Raw genomic sequence first — 15,516 nt, 5'->3', positions numbered from 1 at the left:
CTCAACTCGTCGTGTTTGGAGGACAAAGAATGCTGAGTTGCATCCAAAGAACACCATACCTACTGTGAAGCATGGGGGTGGAAACATCATGCTTTGGGGCTGTTTGTCTGCAAAGGGACCAGGACGACTGATCCGTGTAAAGGAAAGAATGAATGGGGCCATGTATCGTGAGATTTTGAGTGAAAACCTCCTTCCATCAGCAAGGGCATTGAAGATGAAACGTGGCTGGGTCTTTCAGCATGACAATGATCCCAAACACACCGCCCGGGCAACGAAGGGAGTGGCTTCGTAAGAAGCATTGCAAGGTCCAGGAGTGGCCTAGCCAGTCTCCAGATCTCAACCCCATAGAAAATCTTTGGAGGGAGTTGAAAGTCCGTGTTGCCCAGCAACAGCCTCAAAACATCACTGCTCTAGAGGAGATCTGCATGGAGGAATGGGCCAAAATACCAGCAACAGTGTGTGAAAACCTTGTGAAGACTTACAGAAAACGTTTGACCTCTGTCATTGCCAACAAAGGGTATATAACAAAGTATTGAGATAAACATTTGTTATTGACCAAATACTTATTTTCCACCATAATTTGCAAATAAATTCATAAAAAATCCTACAATGTGATTTTCTGGATTTTTTTTCTCATTTTGTCTGTCATAGTTGAAGTGTACCTATGATGAAAATTACAGGCCTCTCTCATCTTTTTAAGTGGGAGAACTTGCACGATTGGTGCCTGACTAAATATTTTTTTGCCCCACTGTATCTACCTCAAATAGAAGGCATATAAAGGTAATACAGTTAAATGACAAATATTTTGGCTATATTGAAGTATTAGGTTCTAGGTGCGTGAGGAAGAGCCTTGCTGAATAACTGGGCCTGCTGAGAGCAAATGTGGCCACGTTGTTATAGGACGACTTGGGAGAATGATGGTCTGCAACAGACAGAGCATCTCATTATCAGAAGTTAAAATACAGCCAGATTGGCCTGCTACTGTCCCTTTCTAGACCTTATAAACTGTTGAAAATAGACCCACAACTGATCCAAATGGAATGAAACATTCAAATCACAGGGCTTTTGCACCATTATTCAAAGGACATTTTCACTGCGGTTTCCAGCCTAGAGTAGAATGCTGTACCCACTTGAAAACAGTTATTCATTGCATTGTGGTGTTGTAGGCTAGTCTAGGTAGGATAATTGTTTTGTCCCTAAACAAGATCAATAGGGTAGCCTTTTGAGCTGCGTGTCTCACTGTTCTTTCATGCGCAATGACACACCTGGCCTCTCAGCTGCTTATCAGCTATTCCTACTTGTTCTTGTGGATTCATATTGAAAATTGATGCACCTTTGAATAAATGTTTGTGTTATATGGTTGCTAGTTAGCATATTTCAGTTCCGGACAAATGATCCACCCACTACTACTGTCACTATGAATGGTGGATAGAGGGACAGACAGACTGGTAGACTATTGGCCTGTGGTATAGTAATAGTTAACGTGCAGAAAAGCATAGTGCATACGGGAAGTACAAAAACCCATTGATATAGAGGAGGTGCATGCAATATATATAATGGATATATGGAAGAAATTATAAAGTAAAACCTGCAAAAGAGAAAACGTAAACCAGGGAAAAAAATGAACTACCCTCCCCTGTGCCCAATAAAAATATATATCACGCAAAAAAAGTTAGACAACCCTCCCCTATCCCCCCCCCCAGTATATTTCGAACTGTCCCTAACACAAGAGAGAGAAACAACAAATCAAATAGCTACTCTAAAATCAGTAAGGCTAGTGACACCACTCACTCACTAAGTCACAGTAATTAAATGGTGGTGTTATTAATTATGTAAGGGATAATCAATGAGGGCTAGGCATTCTAATATTTTCCAGAGAACACACAGAGTCCCGAGCTGATTATCATGGCTATAATTTAACACATTTAACACAAGAAATGTGTTCATTTGCTGGTAGAAATGTGTTCAACATCCACTGAAGTAGCTAGCAAGTTAACTAGATAGCTACAGTAGTTGACATGGTAACCAAACAAACACACTTGCTAGTTTAGCTAACCAAACCATCAGTCTTAGCATGCTTTTATGAAAATTGAATTCAACAATACCAATACTGTTTTCAATTCGACTTTTGCTTTCAAAAGCATCTCAAACATAAAAATTAACTATAGCCATTGAATTCTACCGTGCAAATATACTGTGCTTCATTTAAGCAATAAGGCCAATGGGGTGTGTTATATGCCTTTATAAACTGGCTGGTTCAAGCCCTGAATGCTGATTGGCCGACAGGCATGTTATATCAGACCGTATACCGCAGGTATGACAAAACATTGATTTGTACTGCTCTAATTACGTTGGTAACCAGTTTATACTGTAATAGCAATTGGGTCGTGCCTAAGAACAACATTTAGCCGTGGTATATTGGCCATATACAGTACCACACCCCCTCGTGCCTTATTGCTTAAATATAACATTGCTAAGGGCATTTCTTATGCACAACGCAACGCCCTTAGCATTGATATATTAGCAATATAATACAAACACCCAAGGTGCCTTATTGCTATTATAAACTGGTTAGCAACGTAATTAGAGCAGTAAAAAGAAGGGCATTCTAGAGCGTGCATTATTTCCCTTTATAAACTTGATGGTTCAAGTCTTGAATGCTGATTGGCTGAAAGTTGTAGTATAGCCGGTGCGTCGTGCCTAAGAACAACCTTTAGCTGTGGTATATTGTCCATATATCACACCCCCTCAAGCCTTATTGATGAAATATACTAGGCTCTTCATAATGTTAACCTTTGCTCATTGACTCTACAAATCCAGTTATGATGTGGTCTAGCTTGATATTGTTTATTTTGGATACAAAACTGCTTTATGAGAAAATAAATAGCCTTGCTTTGACAGCTACACTATCTGTGAAATGCTAAAATAAACAACATGACAGGTTTGACAGGTTATTACCACAATATGACAGGTCATTAATGCTCTATGACAGACTATAACTACGGAGGTGAGTTCTGTAATGACCTGGACAAGGTGGAGAAAGCAGGCTGACTATCAACCTATAAAAATACAGATTTTTACACAGGCCTATCTTTGGAGCTGCAGATAGCAGGCTCGGCCCCAGGCATAACCGACATAAGCGGTCGCTTAGGGCCCCTGGCCGCTTGGGAGCCCCTGACCAAATGTTTTATAATAAATAACAATAATTTACATATATACAGTGCATTCAGAAAGTATTCAGATCCCTTGATTTTTTCCAAATATTGTTACGTTACAGCCTTATTCTAAAATGTATTAAATTATATGTTTTTCTCATCAATTTACACAAAATACCCAATAATGACAAAGAAAAAACAGGTTTTTACATTCATTTTTGCAAATGTATAAAAAGAACAGAAAAAAATGTCATATTTACATAAGTATTCAGACCCTTTGCTATATTGAGCTTTCCATTGATCCTCCTTGAAAGGTTTCTTCAACTTGATTGGAGTCCACCTGTGGTAAATTCAATTGATTGTCTATATGAAGTCCCTGTCACGTTCTGACCTTAGTTCTTTTGTTATGTCTTTGTTTTAAGTATGGTCAGGGCGTGAGTTGGGTGGGTTGTCTATGTTCTTTTTTCTATGATTTGGGATTTCTGTGTTTGGCCTTGTATGGTTCTCAATCAGAGGCAGCTGTCAAGCGTTGTCCCTGATTGAGAACCATACTTAGGTAGCCTGGTTTCACTTTTGAGTTGTGGGTGCTTATTTTCTGTGTATGTGTGTTCCACACGGAACTGTTTCGGTTGGTTATTTCACGTGTCGTTTATTGTTTTGTTTCAGTGTTCGCTTGTTTAATAAAGAGCATGAACATGTACCACGCTGCGCATTGGTCTGACATTCCTTACTCCTTGTCAGAGGAGGACGAAGACAGCCGTTACAGTCCCACAGTTGACACTGTATGTCAGAGCAGAAACCAGGCCATGAGGTCAAAGGATTTGTGCGTAGAGCTCCGAGACATGACTGTGTCGAGGCACAGATCTGGGGAAGGGTACCAAAAAATATCTGCAGCATTGAAGGTCCCCAAGAACACAGTGGCCTCCATCATTCTTAAATGGAAGAAGTTTGGAACCATCAAGACTCTTCATACAGCTGGCCACCTGGCGAAACTGAGCAATCGAAGGAGAAGGGTCTTGGTGAGAGAGGTGACCAAGGACCCAATTGTCACTCTGACAGAGCTCAATAGTTCATCTGTGGAGATGGGAGAACCTTCCAGAAGTACAAACAATCTCTGCAGCACTCAACCAATCAGGCCTTTACGGTAGAGTGGCCAGACGGAAGCCACTACTCAGTAAAAGGCACATGACAGCCCGAGTGGAATTTGCCAAGAGGCACCTAAAAGACTCTCAGACCATGAGAAACAAGATTCTCTGGTCTCATGACATCAAGATTTAACTCTTTGGCCTGAATGCAAAGCATCACATCTGGAGGCAACCTGGCACCATACCCATGGTGAAGCATGGTGGTGGCAGCATCATGCTGTGGGGATGTTTTTCATTGGCAGGGACTGGGAGACTAGTCAGGATCGAGGGAAAGATGAGCAGAGCAAAGTATAGAGAGATCCTTGATGAAAACCTGCTACAGAGCGCTCAGGACCTCAGACTGGGGTGAAGGTTCACCTTCCACCACAAAATGACCCTAAGCACACAGCCAAGACAACGGAGGAGTGGCTTCGGGACAAGTCTCTGAATGTCCTTGAGTGGCCCAGACAGAGCCCGGACTTGAACCCGATCGAACATCTCTGGAGAGACCTGAAAATAGCTGTACAGCAATATTTCCCATCTAACCTGACAGAGCTTGACAGGATCTGCAAAGAACAATGGCACAAACTCCCCCAAAACAGGTGTGCCAAGAATGTAGGGTCATACCTAAGAAGATTCGAGGTTGTAATCGCTGCCAAAGTTGCTTCAACAAAGTACTGAGTAAAGGGTCTGAATACTTATGTAAATGTGATATATTTTTTTTTACTGCTTTTGCTTTGTCATTATAGGGTATTGTGTGTAGATTGATGAGGAGAAAAAAACTATGTACTCCATTTCAGAATAAAGTTATAACGTAACAAAATTTAGAAAAAGTCAATGGGTCTGAATATTTTCCCAAATGCACTGTATATCCATAAAAAGTAAGCCAGCTGATTCATGATTTCGACTGTTTGATAAACGCTGTCTGCATGCCTGTCTGTCTCGACTCCAGAGACGTTAATTACTATTGGACAGATTGAATTTGAATATTGAAGCAATGCTGACAAACAGCAAGGTTTATACAAATCCCTGCTGTTACCTAAATGTCTAAAAGAAATGTGAAGTAACGTCTAGATGCTTTTTATAGTGGAGATCAAGTTTACAAAGTCAAGGTATCGGAGTGGCCATCACAAAGCCCTGACCTCAATCCTATAGAAAATATGTGTGCAGAACTGAAAAGGCGTGTGCAAGCAAGGAGGCCTAACAATCTGACTCAGTTACACCAGCTCTGTCAGGAGGAATGGGCCAAAATTCACCCAACTTATTGTGGGAAGCTTGTGGAAGGCTACCCGAAACGTTTGACCCAAGTTAAACTATTAAAAATAGTTAATTGTTTAATTAAAAATTAAACAATTAAAAATTGAGTGTATGTAAGCTTCTGACCCACTGGGAATGTGATGAAATAAATAAAAGCTGAAATAAATTATTCTCTCTACTATTATTCTGACATTTCACATTCTTAAAATAAAGTGGTGATCCTAACAGACCTAAGACAGGGAATTTTACTAGGATTAAGAGTCAGGAATTATGAAAAACTGAGTTTAAATGTATTTGGCTAAGGTTTATGTAAACTTCCTACTTCAACTTTATAAATTGCCTGGCTTGGCTGATGAGACAATGGATTGCGCAGTCAGATGGAACAGAGTAGGCAATTTAACGTAATAGATGTATCTGTGGTACACCGGCTGGTTTTAACCAACCAGGATTTAGTTTTGGACCCACCCATTGTATAAATCACTATCATGCACCTTATGTTTGAATGGTAGGATTAAATGGCTATACTTCATTCTTACATGTTCTACGTTTGAGCTGCTTTTTAAAGCAAAAGTCGAATTGAAAACATTTTTGGTATTGTTGAATTCAATTTTCATACTAGCAAGATGGAACTGATGGTTTGGATAGCAAAACTGGAAAGTCTGTATGTTTGGTTTCCACGTCAACTACTGTAGCTATTTAGTAAACTTGCTAGCTACTTCAGTGGATGTTTAACACATTTCTAGAGGTAAATATGCTAAATTATAGCCATGGTATGAAAGGGATGAATGGAAAGGCACTGGAGCAATGAACCGCCATTGCTGTCTCTGCCTGGCTGGTTCCCCTCTCTCCACTGGGATTCTCTGCCTCTAACCCTACTACAGGGGCTGAGTCACTGGCTTACTGGTGATCTTCCATGCTGTCCCTATGAAGGGTGCGTCACTTGAGTGGGTTGAGTCACTGACGTGATCTTCCTGTCCGGGTTGGCGCCCCCCCTTTGGGTTGTGCAGTGGCGGAGATCTTTGTGGGCTATACTCGGCCTTGTCTCAGGATGGTAAGTTGGTGGTTGAAGATATCCCTCAAGTAGTGTGGGGGCTGTGCTTGGCAAAGTGGGTGGGGTTATATCTTGCCTGTTTGGCCCTGTCCGGGGGTATCGTCGGACGGGGCCACAGTGTCTCCCGAACCCTCCTGTCTCAGCCTCCAGTATTTATGCTGCAGTAGTTTATGTGTCAGGGGGCTAGGGTCAGTTTGTTATATCTGGAGTATTCCTGCTGTCTTATCTGGTGTCCTGTGTGAATTTAAGTATGCTCTCTCTAATTCTCTCTCTCTTTCTCTCTTTCTTTCTCTCGGAGGAGGACATGAGTCCTAGGACCAAGCCTCAGGACTACCTGGCCTGATGACTAGTTGCTGTCCCCAGTCCACCTGGCCGTGCTGCTGCTCCAGTTTCAACTGTTCTGTCTGCGGCTCTGGAATCCTGACCTATTCACCGGACGTGCTACCTGTCCCAGACCTGCTGTTTTCAACTCTCTATAGCAGGAGCGGTAGAGATACTCTGAATGATCGGCTATGAAAAGCCAACTCACATTTATTCCTGAGGTGCTGACTTGTTGCACCCTCGACAACCACTGTGATTATTATTATTTGATCCAGCTGGTCATCTATGAACATTTGAACATCTTGGCTATGTTCTGTTCTATTCTCCACCCAGCACAGCCAGAAGAGGACTGGCCAACCCTCATAGCCTGGTTCCTCTCTAGGTTTCTTCCTAGGTTCTGGCCTTTCTAGGGAGATTTTCCTAGCCACCTTGCTTCTATACCTGCATTGCTTGCTTTTTGGGGATTAGGCTGGGTTTCTGTACAGCACTTTGTGACATCAGCTGATGTAAGAAGGGCTTTATAAATACATTTGATTGAATGATTGATAATCAACTCGGGGCTCTATGCGTTCTCTGGAAAATAACACAACTCTGTGGAAGATTTGTTCCACTCCGTTAGCGCGAACATGCCGTTGATTATTTTCCAGAGAACGCATAGCCCCTCGTTGATAATCCCTTACCAGTGGCAATTTTAGCATGTAAATCTTGGTGGGGCAAACAAAAAAATGTGGGATGCATGCCAGCAAAGCCACTACACAACACAACATTAAACAATACATGAATTGTACTATAACGGTGACAAACGGTGCCCACAAACTGTTAGGGTCTACATAAAGCTGTCCCAACAGCAGAGTCCCAACACCTTACCACTGCTACACCTGGCTATCAGCAGAGTCTTGTCTGGCAGCAAAACAGTTCATTCAGCCTCATTTACTTCCTTTAAAAAAACATAGCTGATATGGCTGACTTGCTTAAACAAATGTGGTTTCTACTGACAATTGAGATGTACAAACTATGGCATAAGGGGAAGATGAGCGGATGAGAGGCAATCCGTAATTTTGAATAAGACATTAATGAGTGAGCGATGAAGGACATAGTCAATATAACTATTTGTTCACTTTTGAAATGTACAGCGACAGAATTCAAAACATGGGCTGTTTGTCATGGTCATAGTGTAATTAATATATTGTTTAGTGTTGTGTTGTGTAGTGGCTTTGCTGGCATGCATCCCACTTTTTCCCCCGCTAGAAACAAATCAGAACCATAGGATAAATAAAGGGGGCAATATAAACAGACAATGAAAGCTCTTACAATATTCAATGTTTACATTTCTCTAAAGCAGGTTATAGGCTGCATGTGCACCACCAAGTTAGAACAGTAGGCGAAATTAAGAGGGGGAAATAGACCAAATTATTAGGGTGAGGCACATTGAATGCCGTTTGAGTCTTTGTGTGTCAAAAAAGATACATGTCACATAACACTATTTAAATAAGCTTTTAATTTGACACGTCAAATAACACAATTCTATTCTAGAAGGTTGTGTGTGCTGAATTTGAATGTGCAAGCCAAGCACCACGACTACTATCAGCAGCACTGTCAAAGCTGTACAATTTATTTTATGCAAACAAGCAAACACCGGCCACGAACGACGTGTTTACAATATCGCATTGGTGAAAATAGACCAAATATAGGCTACTAACAGCTTACTACACAACATACACTTAGTATTACTTTCTTAGCTACTATACACATGCAGTGGGGCAAAAAAAGTATTTAGTCAGCCACCAATTGTGCAAGTTCTCCCAATTAAAATGATGAGAGAGGCCTGTAATTTTCATCATAGCTACACTTCAACTATGACTATTTTTTGCCCCACTGTGTCTCTCTGCCATATTACATAATTTATGAAGCGGTATAAGACATTTTTGGACTCATGATGTTGTGATGTGCTTGAACAGGAAAGTGCCGTGGCGGTCTTTCAAGGGCAAATTTGGTCATTAAAGAGAAAGATGCCGGATTTACAATTCCGAATTGAATGTCTGTTCGAAACGTATTTTCCCAGTTTAGGCTGTTTATTCCTGACTTCCCAGTTGCAGTGCTTGCAGTCAGCGATTCCTTCCAAACCACTCATTGTTGTGTAATGTTTATGTCCAATGGCCGATGAGCACCGATACATTATATCTCTTCATTATTTATCTTCGTATGACAAGGATTTAACAGGATTTGCCAGTAGACTTGATTCATGATGATGACTGCTAGCTAAGATTGTGAAAGTAAGATGTTGACATGATCGGTCCAATCAAAGCTACTGTACATATGACGTGATTTGACGTCATATCTGTGGCCAATGACCTTGAGCCTTCTTGGAAGGGCACTTGTAATATAACTATGGCAGAACCCAAAGGGCTGAAATGTTGGATGTCTACCCTTACTAAGGACTTAAGTTTGGCGATTGTGTAAGGTCCCAATGAGTGACAGAACACTGAGCCAATCACGGTGCAATGCTCCTGTTTTCTGCTGGCCCACCCCACCACCATTGAAAGCACTGAGCTAGGCTGAAACACCTGCATTTTGGACCTGATTACTCAAGAAAACAAAAAGGAGACCATGTTTGTATGCGGCTTTATTAACTCAATTATATATATATATATATATACTGTATATTTTTGCACTGTTTGCAAACTGATATGTGATACGTATTAATGCCAAAATAACATATAAAACAGGCAAGCCCCCAAAACAATATATATTTATTTATGCAGTTTTTTCTCTTGTTAGGTAGACTTTGTCATTAGGCAAAGATTTAGGATCATCTCCACAAATCATAAAGGGTATTACAACGGTGTCTAGGGGCGACTTCATACTGGAGAAATCAGCACTCCTACTCTGAGATGCTTGCTTGATACATACGGACCCTGATTCTCCGTTCAACTGGTGGCATGGCAGGGGGTTAGAATACATTTAGAGATTGTTTGAGGTGGCCTTGTGTGAATCACATCATATCTGAAGTTGTCGCTGGTTGATAAGGGTGCAATGCTCCTCTTTCCCTTTCCCCCCAGCCCACACACACACACACACACACACACAATGCAAAACCCATGTGCTTCTTATCTCCGGAGCAATCAATGAGAGACGAGCCCCTGCTGTCAATCAGGTTATTTCAACAGGAAATTATATTGAGGATTACACAGCCGCAGAGACGACTCGCTCCAAACAAGTGATATGCAAATCAAATGAAATCAAATTGTATTTGTCCCATGCGCCGAATACAACAGATGTAGACCTTACTGTGAAATGCTTACTTACAAGCCCTTAACCAACAATGCAGTTCAAGAAATAGAGTTAAGAAAATGTTTACTAAATAAACTAAAGTAAAAAATGGAATAAAAAGTAACACAATAAAATAACAACAACTAGGCTATCTATCTGTATAGGGGGTACCGGTACCGAGTCAATGTGCAGGGGTATAGGTTAGTCAAGGTAAATAACAACAACTAGGCTATCTATACAGGGGGTACCGGTACCGAGTCAATGTGCAGGGGTATAGGTTAGTCGAGGTAAATAACAACAACTAGGCTATCTATACAGGGGGTACCGGTACCGAGTCAATGTGCAGGGGTATAGGTTAGTCGAGGTAAATAACAACAACTAGGCTATCTATACAGGGGGTACCGGTACCGAGTCAATGTGCAGTGGTATAGGTTAGTCGAGGTCATTTGTAAATGTAGGTAGGGGTAAAGTGACTATGCATAGATAATAAACAGCGAGTAGTGGGCAGTGTAAAAACAAATGTAAATAGCCCAGGTGGCCATTTGATTAATTGTTCAGCAGTCTCATGGCTTGGGGGTAGAAGCTGTTAAGGAGCCTTTTGGACCTAGACTTGATGCTCCAGTACCGCTTGCCGTTTGGTAGCAGAGAGAACAGTCTACGACTTGAGTGACTGGAGGCTTTGACAATTTTTCGGGCCTTCCTCTGACACCACCTGGTATATAGGTCCTGGATGGCAGGAAGCTTGGCACCAATCTTTTCAGTCTCCTGAGAATAGGTTTTGTCGTGCCCTCTTCACGACTGTCTTGGTGTGCTTGGACCATGTTAGTTTGTTGGTGATGTGAACACCAAGGAACTTGAAATGTGAAATGTACTTTGTAAGTGCAGGTTCTTGTTCCATCCAGAATCAGTACTGGAACTAAAGCCTGCACACAGAGTCGGCCCTTCAGGATATCCCAGCCTCATTTCCATATCGGGTGTCTGAATGCACACATATGCTATCTGATTACTCCTATATTAGATTATCAAACTGATAAGGGACAGTTTGAAATGTACTGGGGGGGGTGAAAATATGGGTGGGCTGTCAAACTTTTGTTTTTGCTTTGAGTAGGGATATGTTGTTTTTAATGGTCACAGGGGCAAGCAGTTCAGTTTATAATTTCTTCCTTATATCCACATTTTCTCATCTGCTTGCATGTGCCTCCCCTATCTAGGTGTTTTGGTACTTCCCTTATGCACTATGCTTTTCTGTGCTCGCTATACTACAGGTCAATATAGTCTACAAGCCTATCCTGACCTCCGTCCATAGTGACAATCGTGGTTTGTGCAGATCTCCAATAGCTTAACTAGCAACCATACCACACACAAAATCATTCAAATCTGCACCAATTTCAATATAAATATATGAGAAAATAGAAGAATAAGTGATGGACAGCAGAGAGGCCAGATGTGTCATTGCACGTGTCACTGATTCCAATAGTTTGTGTTAACTAGCAATTATACCACACATTAAAAAAAAACATTAAGAATGTTTTAATAATAATGATCTCGGAGACGTGATGCAAAATGATCCAAAAGTAATGTCCCAACAAAAGGTTACCCCTCCCGAATAACGCAAAAGTTAAATGTAAACGTCAGTTCATGAGAAAAGAGAGTGCAGGAGACAGTCAACGAGCTAATAAGACGAGCAGCAGACAGCTTTGTGGCAGCGGCCGCGGCATAATCAAACAGAGGTGGACAGCGAATGGTGCTGAAAGTAATTTGAGTAGGCCTAATTCATTTCAACAATTGCCTTCACTAACAACAAGAGGGCTCTGTTGAGCCTATTTCTTCCTATTTAAGAAATGAGAGGCAGGCCTACCGGTTTGACAAACACAATTATGCTATCCACAGATTAAGTCGGTAGCCAAATCCACCAATAGGCCTACTGTCACCATGCACTCCTTAAATATCTCTGTGTATGTGAAAGGTTTGGTTAAAACCAGGTCTTCGAATTAAGGTGGTAGGCTATGTGAGGGTTAGCGACATCTATATGACTGGTGAGGGAATGCCATGCCCTTTGTTAAAGAAAGCTGGGCAAAAAGGATAGCCTACCTATTGTTAGCTTTATATTTAGAAAATAAATAAGTAAAAAGGACCCTAGTTACATAGAGCGTTCCATAATGATGCTGGGCTATGTGATGCCTTGTGTTAGAAACATGCTGCAACATCCACCGTTGTTTAGATTGCTTATGTTTATAAGAACTGAGGTCGGCCGTTCGAATACTTTTCGTTGAACTTTACTCAGAAGGATCCTGGCATTACCCAGTGCACATGGCATATCACTCCCACCGCCCGGCTACTGTGGAACTGGAATCCCACAGTACGAATACACGGACTGGACTATGGCATAATGTTCACGACATCACACATGCCTTATGCTAGAAACAATACCCGTGAAAGCTGCGAGCCCTGAAGCATGTGGTGATATAGCTGCTTCATCTCCATGCCATTTTGAGGCTGAGCCACGCGCTTCTATATTCCAGGAGACAAAAAAATGACTGTTATTATGTCTGTATCAGCTATTCACTTTCTGAAAAGAGAATATGTTTAAACCCAGGCAGCTTTTAGGGAAGCACTTGTTATCTTCTGTTGTTGGGTTCGGCATAATTAAGCAATGGACAAGTAGCCAGCAGTTGAAGCTTCCATTGTTCTGCGTTGGGTCGGGCTTCTGGGTGGAAAGGTCACTTTTGAAAGTGTTGACACTGGAGAAATATGGTCAGAATGCATATTTCTGTGTCCATTCTTCCCTGAAACTCCTATTTTCATTATCCACCTTTGTGTTGAGGCTTTGAGAGCTACATTTTCTCTTGATTGCAAGCTGATTTTCTGCAATCAATGCACAGAGAAATTGACATAAAAAAAACGAATTTAATAGAGCCATTGTTCATTTTATCCGTGTAATCAGATCGAAATGATGATGTTATTGTCATTGATTATATACTAACCAGATGTGTTCAAATCTTGTTCAATTTGTAGTGAGGGCCTGTATGGATTGGGCTGCTATCATGCTAATTATGTTTTGGTCCGCCAACTATTAGCTCAGAAAAGAATTGGCCCTAGGCCAAACCTAGTTGCTGACCCGGAACCCAGAACCTACCTAATGCTTCAATATAGCCTTAACATTTGCCATTTCACTTTTGAAATGTATTACCTTTGATGTGTGGCAGAAACACAATCAGCCTGATTAGGTTGGCTACTTCACAAGTCTCCTGTATACTACCTGCACACTTTCATCCACTCCACTCTAACATAACTCCAGCATTCAAACTGCCCATGGCCATTTGATGAATGGAAAGAGACATCTGTTACAAAACACCAGACTGTTTAATGAAGTTCAGAGATTGTAAAGCCAAGCCATTGATACTGAGTAGGGAGGGATGTATTATTATTATTATTATTGTTATTGACTTACTCTATTTGATTGTGGTGTTGAAAACGCAAACCATGATGAAGACCTAGAGGTGTGTAGCATGTGCAGTTTTCTGTTGCTCATTGATCATGGGTGGTGAATGGGCACAGAAAATGGGTGGAGGCAAAATTCGTTGCATATACAGTATTTTATATAATGATGATCGGATTTCCCCCTAGCTGATCATTGTCTGCAGCCCACTCTGATCATAGTGTAATGAGATAAGAACAGAGCTGGTGGTCCATGGTGGTCGGCGAACCATTGAACCTTCTATTCAGTAGCACTGCATGGCATCTACTGTGCTACAAAACCATGCTGAAGTGGTAGATATTCACGTTTATAAATACCGGGTTGCTACAATTATAGTTATTTGTGGTGGTAATCATTTTTTTGCGGATTTTCGAGTAAATGTCGAACTGTCCCTAAGCTTTGGTCTGTTGATAATGTCATGCTATGGGTCTGTCGTTGATTTATTATTACCTCTTCAAACAGTTCCAGACTGTATGTGTTGTCATCATCCGCGAAGAATACTATCCCCACGTCCTTGATGGAGCGATGTGACCGCAGCCACGAGAGAGCCGTGTTCCTCTGCTCAGTAGCACGGGGCATCCCGGTACGTTTGAACCGGCGGGGCGTAAAGATGTTCAGGTGTGTGTACTGCATCCCCGAGCGGGCGAGAAAGCGCACCACCAGCTCCGTGCGCACAGTCGAGTCCTCCACTACTATCCAGTGGAAGCGAGGAACCTGGCGGAAGGTGTTAGCGAGCCGGGTAAGTTCAGCTTTCTGGACTGGCCGGTTGTAGGTCGGGGTGATGGCGTAGATTGCCGGGAGAGCGGAGCGGTTGGCCCGGGGTGGGCTGGTTCTGTCTTGCCTATGTACGCCCCCTCCGCGGCCCAGGGCTGGACTTCGGACGGACGTCCTTGTGTCAATATGGATCATGATGATGACGATGAGGACCCAGGGCAGGAGGATGAAGAAGCGGCTGTAGAAGAGCGATTTCATCTTGCCGAAGTTAGGGGATAAACATCTGAGCTGTGCACTCACTTTACCTCACTTCATCACACCCAAGCATTATACGAACGTTCGGCGACAATTTGCACTCTCCAAAATAATTTTAATGACCACATACGACCATTATTTTGACATGAGGACTTTGTTTCTTGTTATCTCCAATAAACTGTCATAAATCTCAAAATTCATCCCCTTTAGAGTTATGTAAACATAGTCACGTCCGCGTCCGGTCGGGACCGTTTGATGAGTCTCCTCCCGGATAAAAGTGGAGATGATCATATCCCTCGAACAACAGAGCGACGAAACGAACCCCTTAAAAACAACAGGTAATCCCTCTTAACATGCCTTCAGCCCACAGCCTTTCCGATAAACCACAAATAGCTTTTGAAACAGACCAAAAAGCAGACCTATCCACTGGCCTCTACTCCCGTAGTGTCCGAGAGAAAGGGTATCATTCCCGGGGTTGGATGCTGGTTGAGTCGGTGTCTAGCGAGCAGTGGTGAGAAGCAGGTGCAGGAGCTTCAGTGCAGAGAGATGATAAACTGCGATGTGGAGAGAAAGGGGACGGGGAAGACTGGAATGGACGAAGAGAGAAAGAGAGTGGAGGAAAAGGGGAGGAAAAAGAGGGATACTTTGTCATACTGCTAGAGGAACACGTCAGTGTCCGCTGAGGATGGAGATGAACTCACCCTAACGAGAGAGAGAGAGAGTTGGGGAGATAGATACAGAGAGAGAGAGCGCGCGCGAGAGAGAGAGTGAGAGAGAGAGAGATAGAGACAAAGAGAGAGAGAGAGTTGGGGAGATAGATACAGAGAGAGAGAGCGCGCGAGAGAGAGAGTGAGAGAGAGAGAGATAGAGACAAAGAGAGAGAGAGAGAGT

The 15,516-nt window shown here is 42.2% G+C and overlaps 1 protein-coding gene across 1 annotated transcript in view; it reads right to left on the bottom strand.

Moving 5' to 3' along the window:
* Positions 1–15,316, bottom strand: part of LOC112253039 (galactosylgalactosylxylosylprotein 3-beta-glucuronosyltransferase 2-like) — a 33,471-nt gene extending 18,155 nt beyond the window's left edge. Inside the window, exon 1 of the mRNA XM_024424902.1 lies at positions 14,107–15,316. Within this exon, the coding sequence (XP_024280670.1) occupies positions 14,107–14,628 (522 nt within the window). The 5' untranslated portion in view covers positions 14,629–15,316. The remainder of the gene's footprint in view (positions 1–14,106) is intronic.
* Positions 15,317–15,516: the final 200 nt, after the last annotated feature.

The sequence above is a fragment of the Oncorhynchus tshawytscha genome, linkage group LG06 (genome assembly GCF_018296145.1).
Source record: "Oncorhynchus tshawytscha isolate Ot180627B linkage group LG06, Otsh_v2.0, whole genome shotgun sequence".
Taxonomy (NCBI): Eukaryota; Metazoa; Chordata; class Actinopteri; order Salmoniformes; family Salmonidae; genus Oncorhynchus; species Oncorhynchus tshawytscha.
This window is presented reverse-complemented; position numbering and strand designations above follow the sequence as displayed.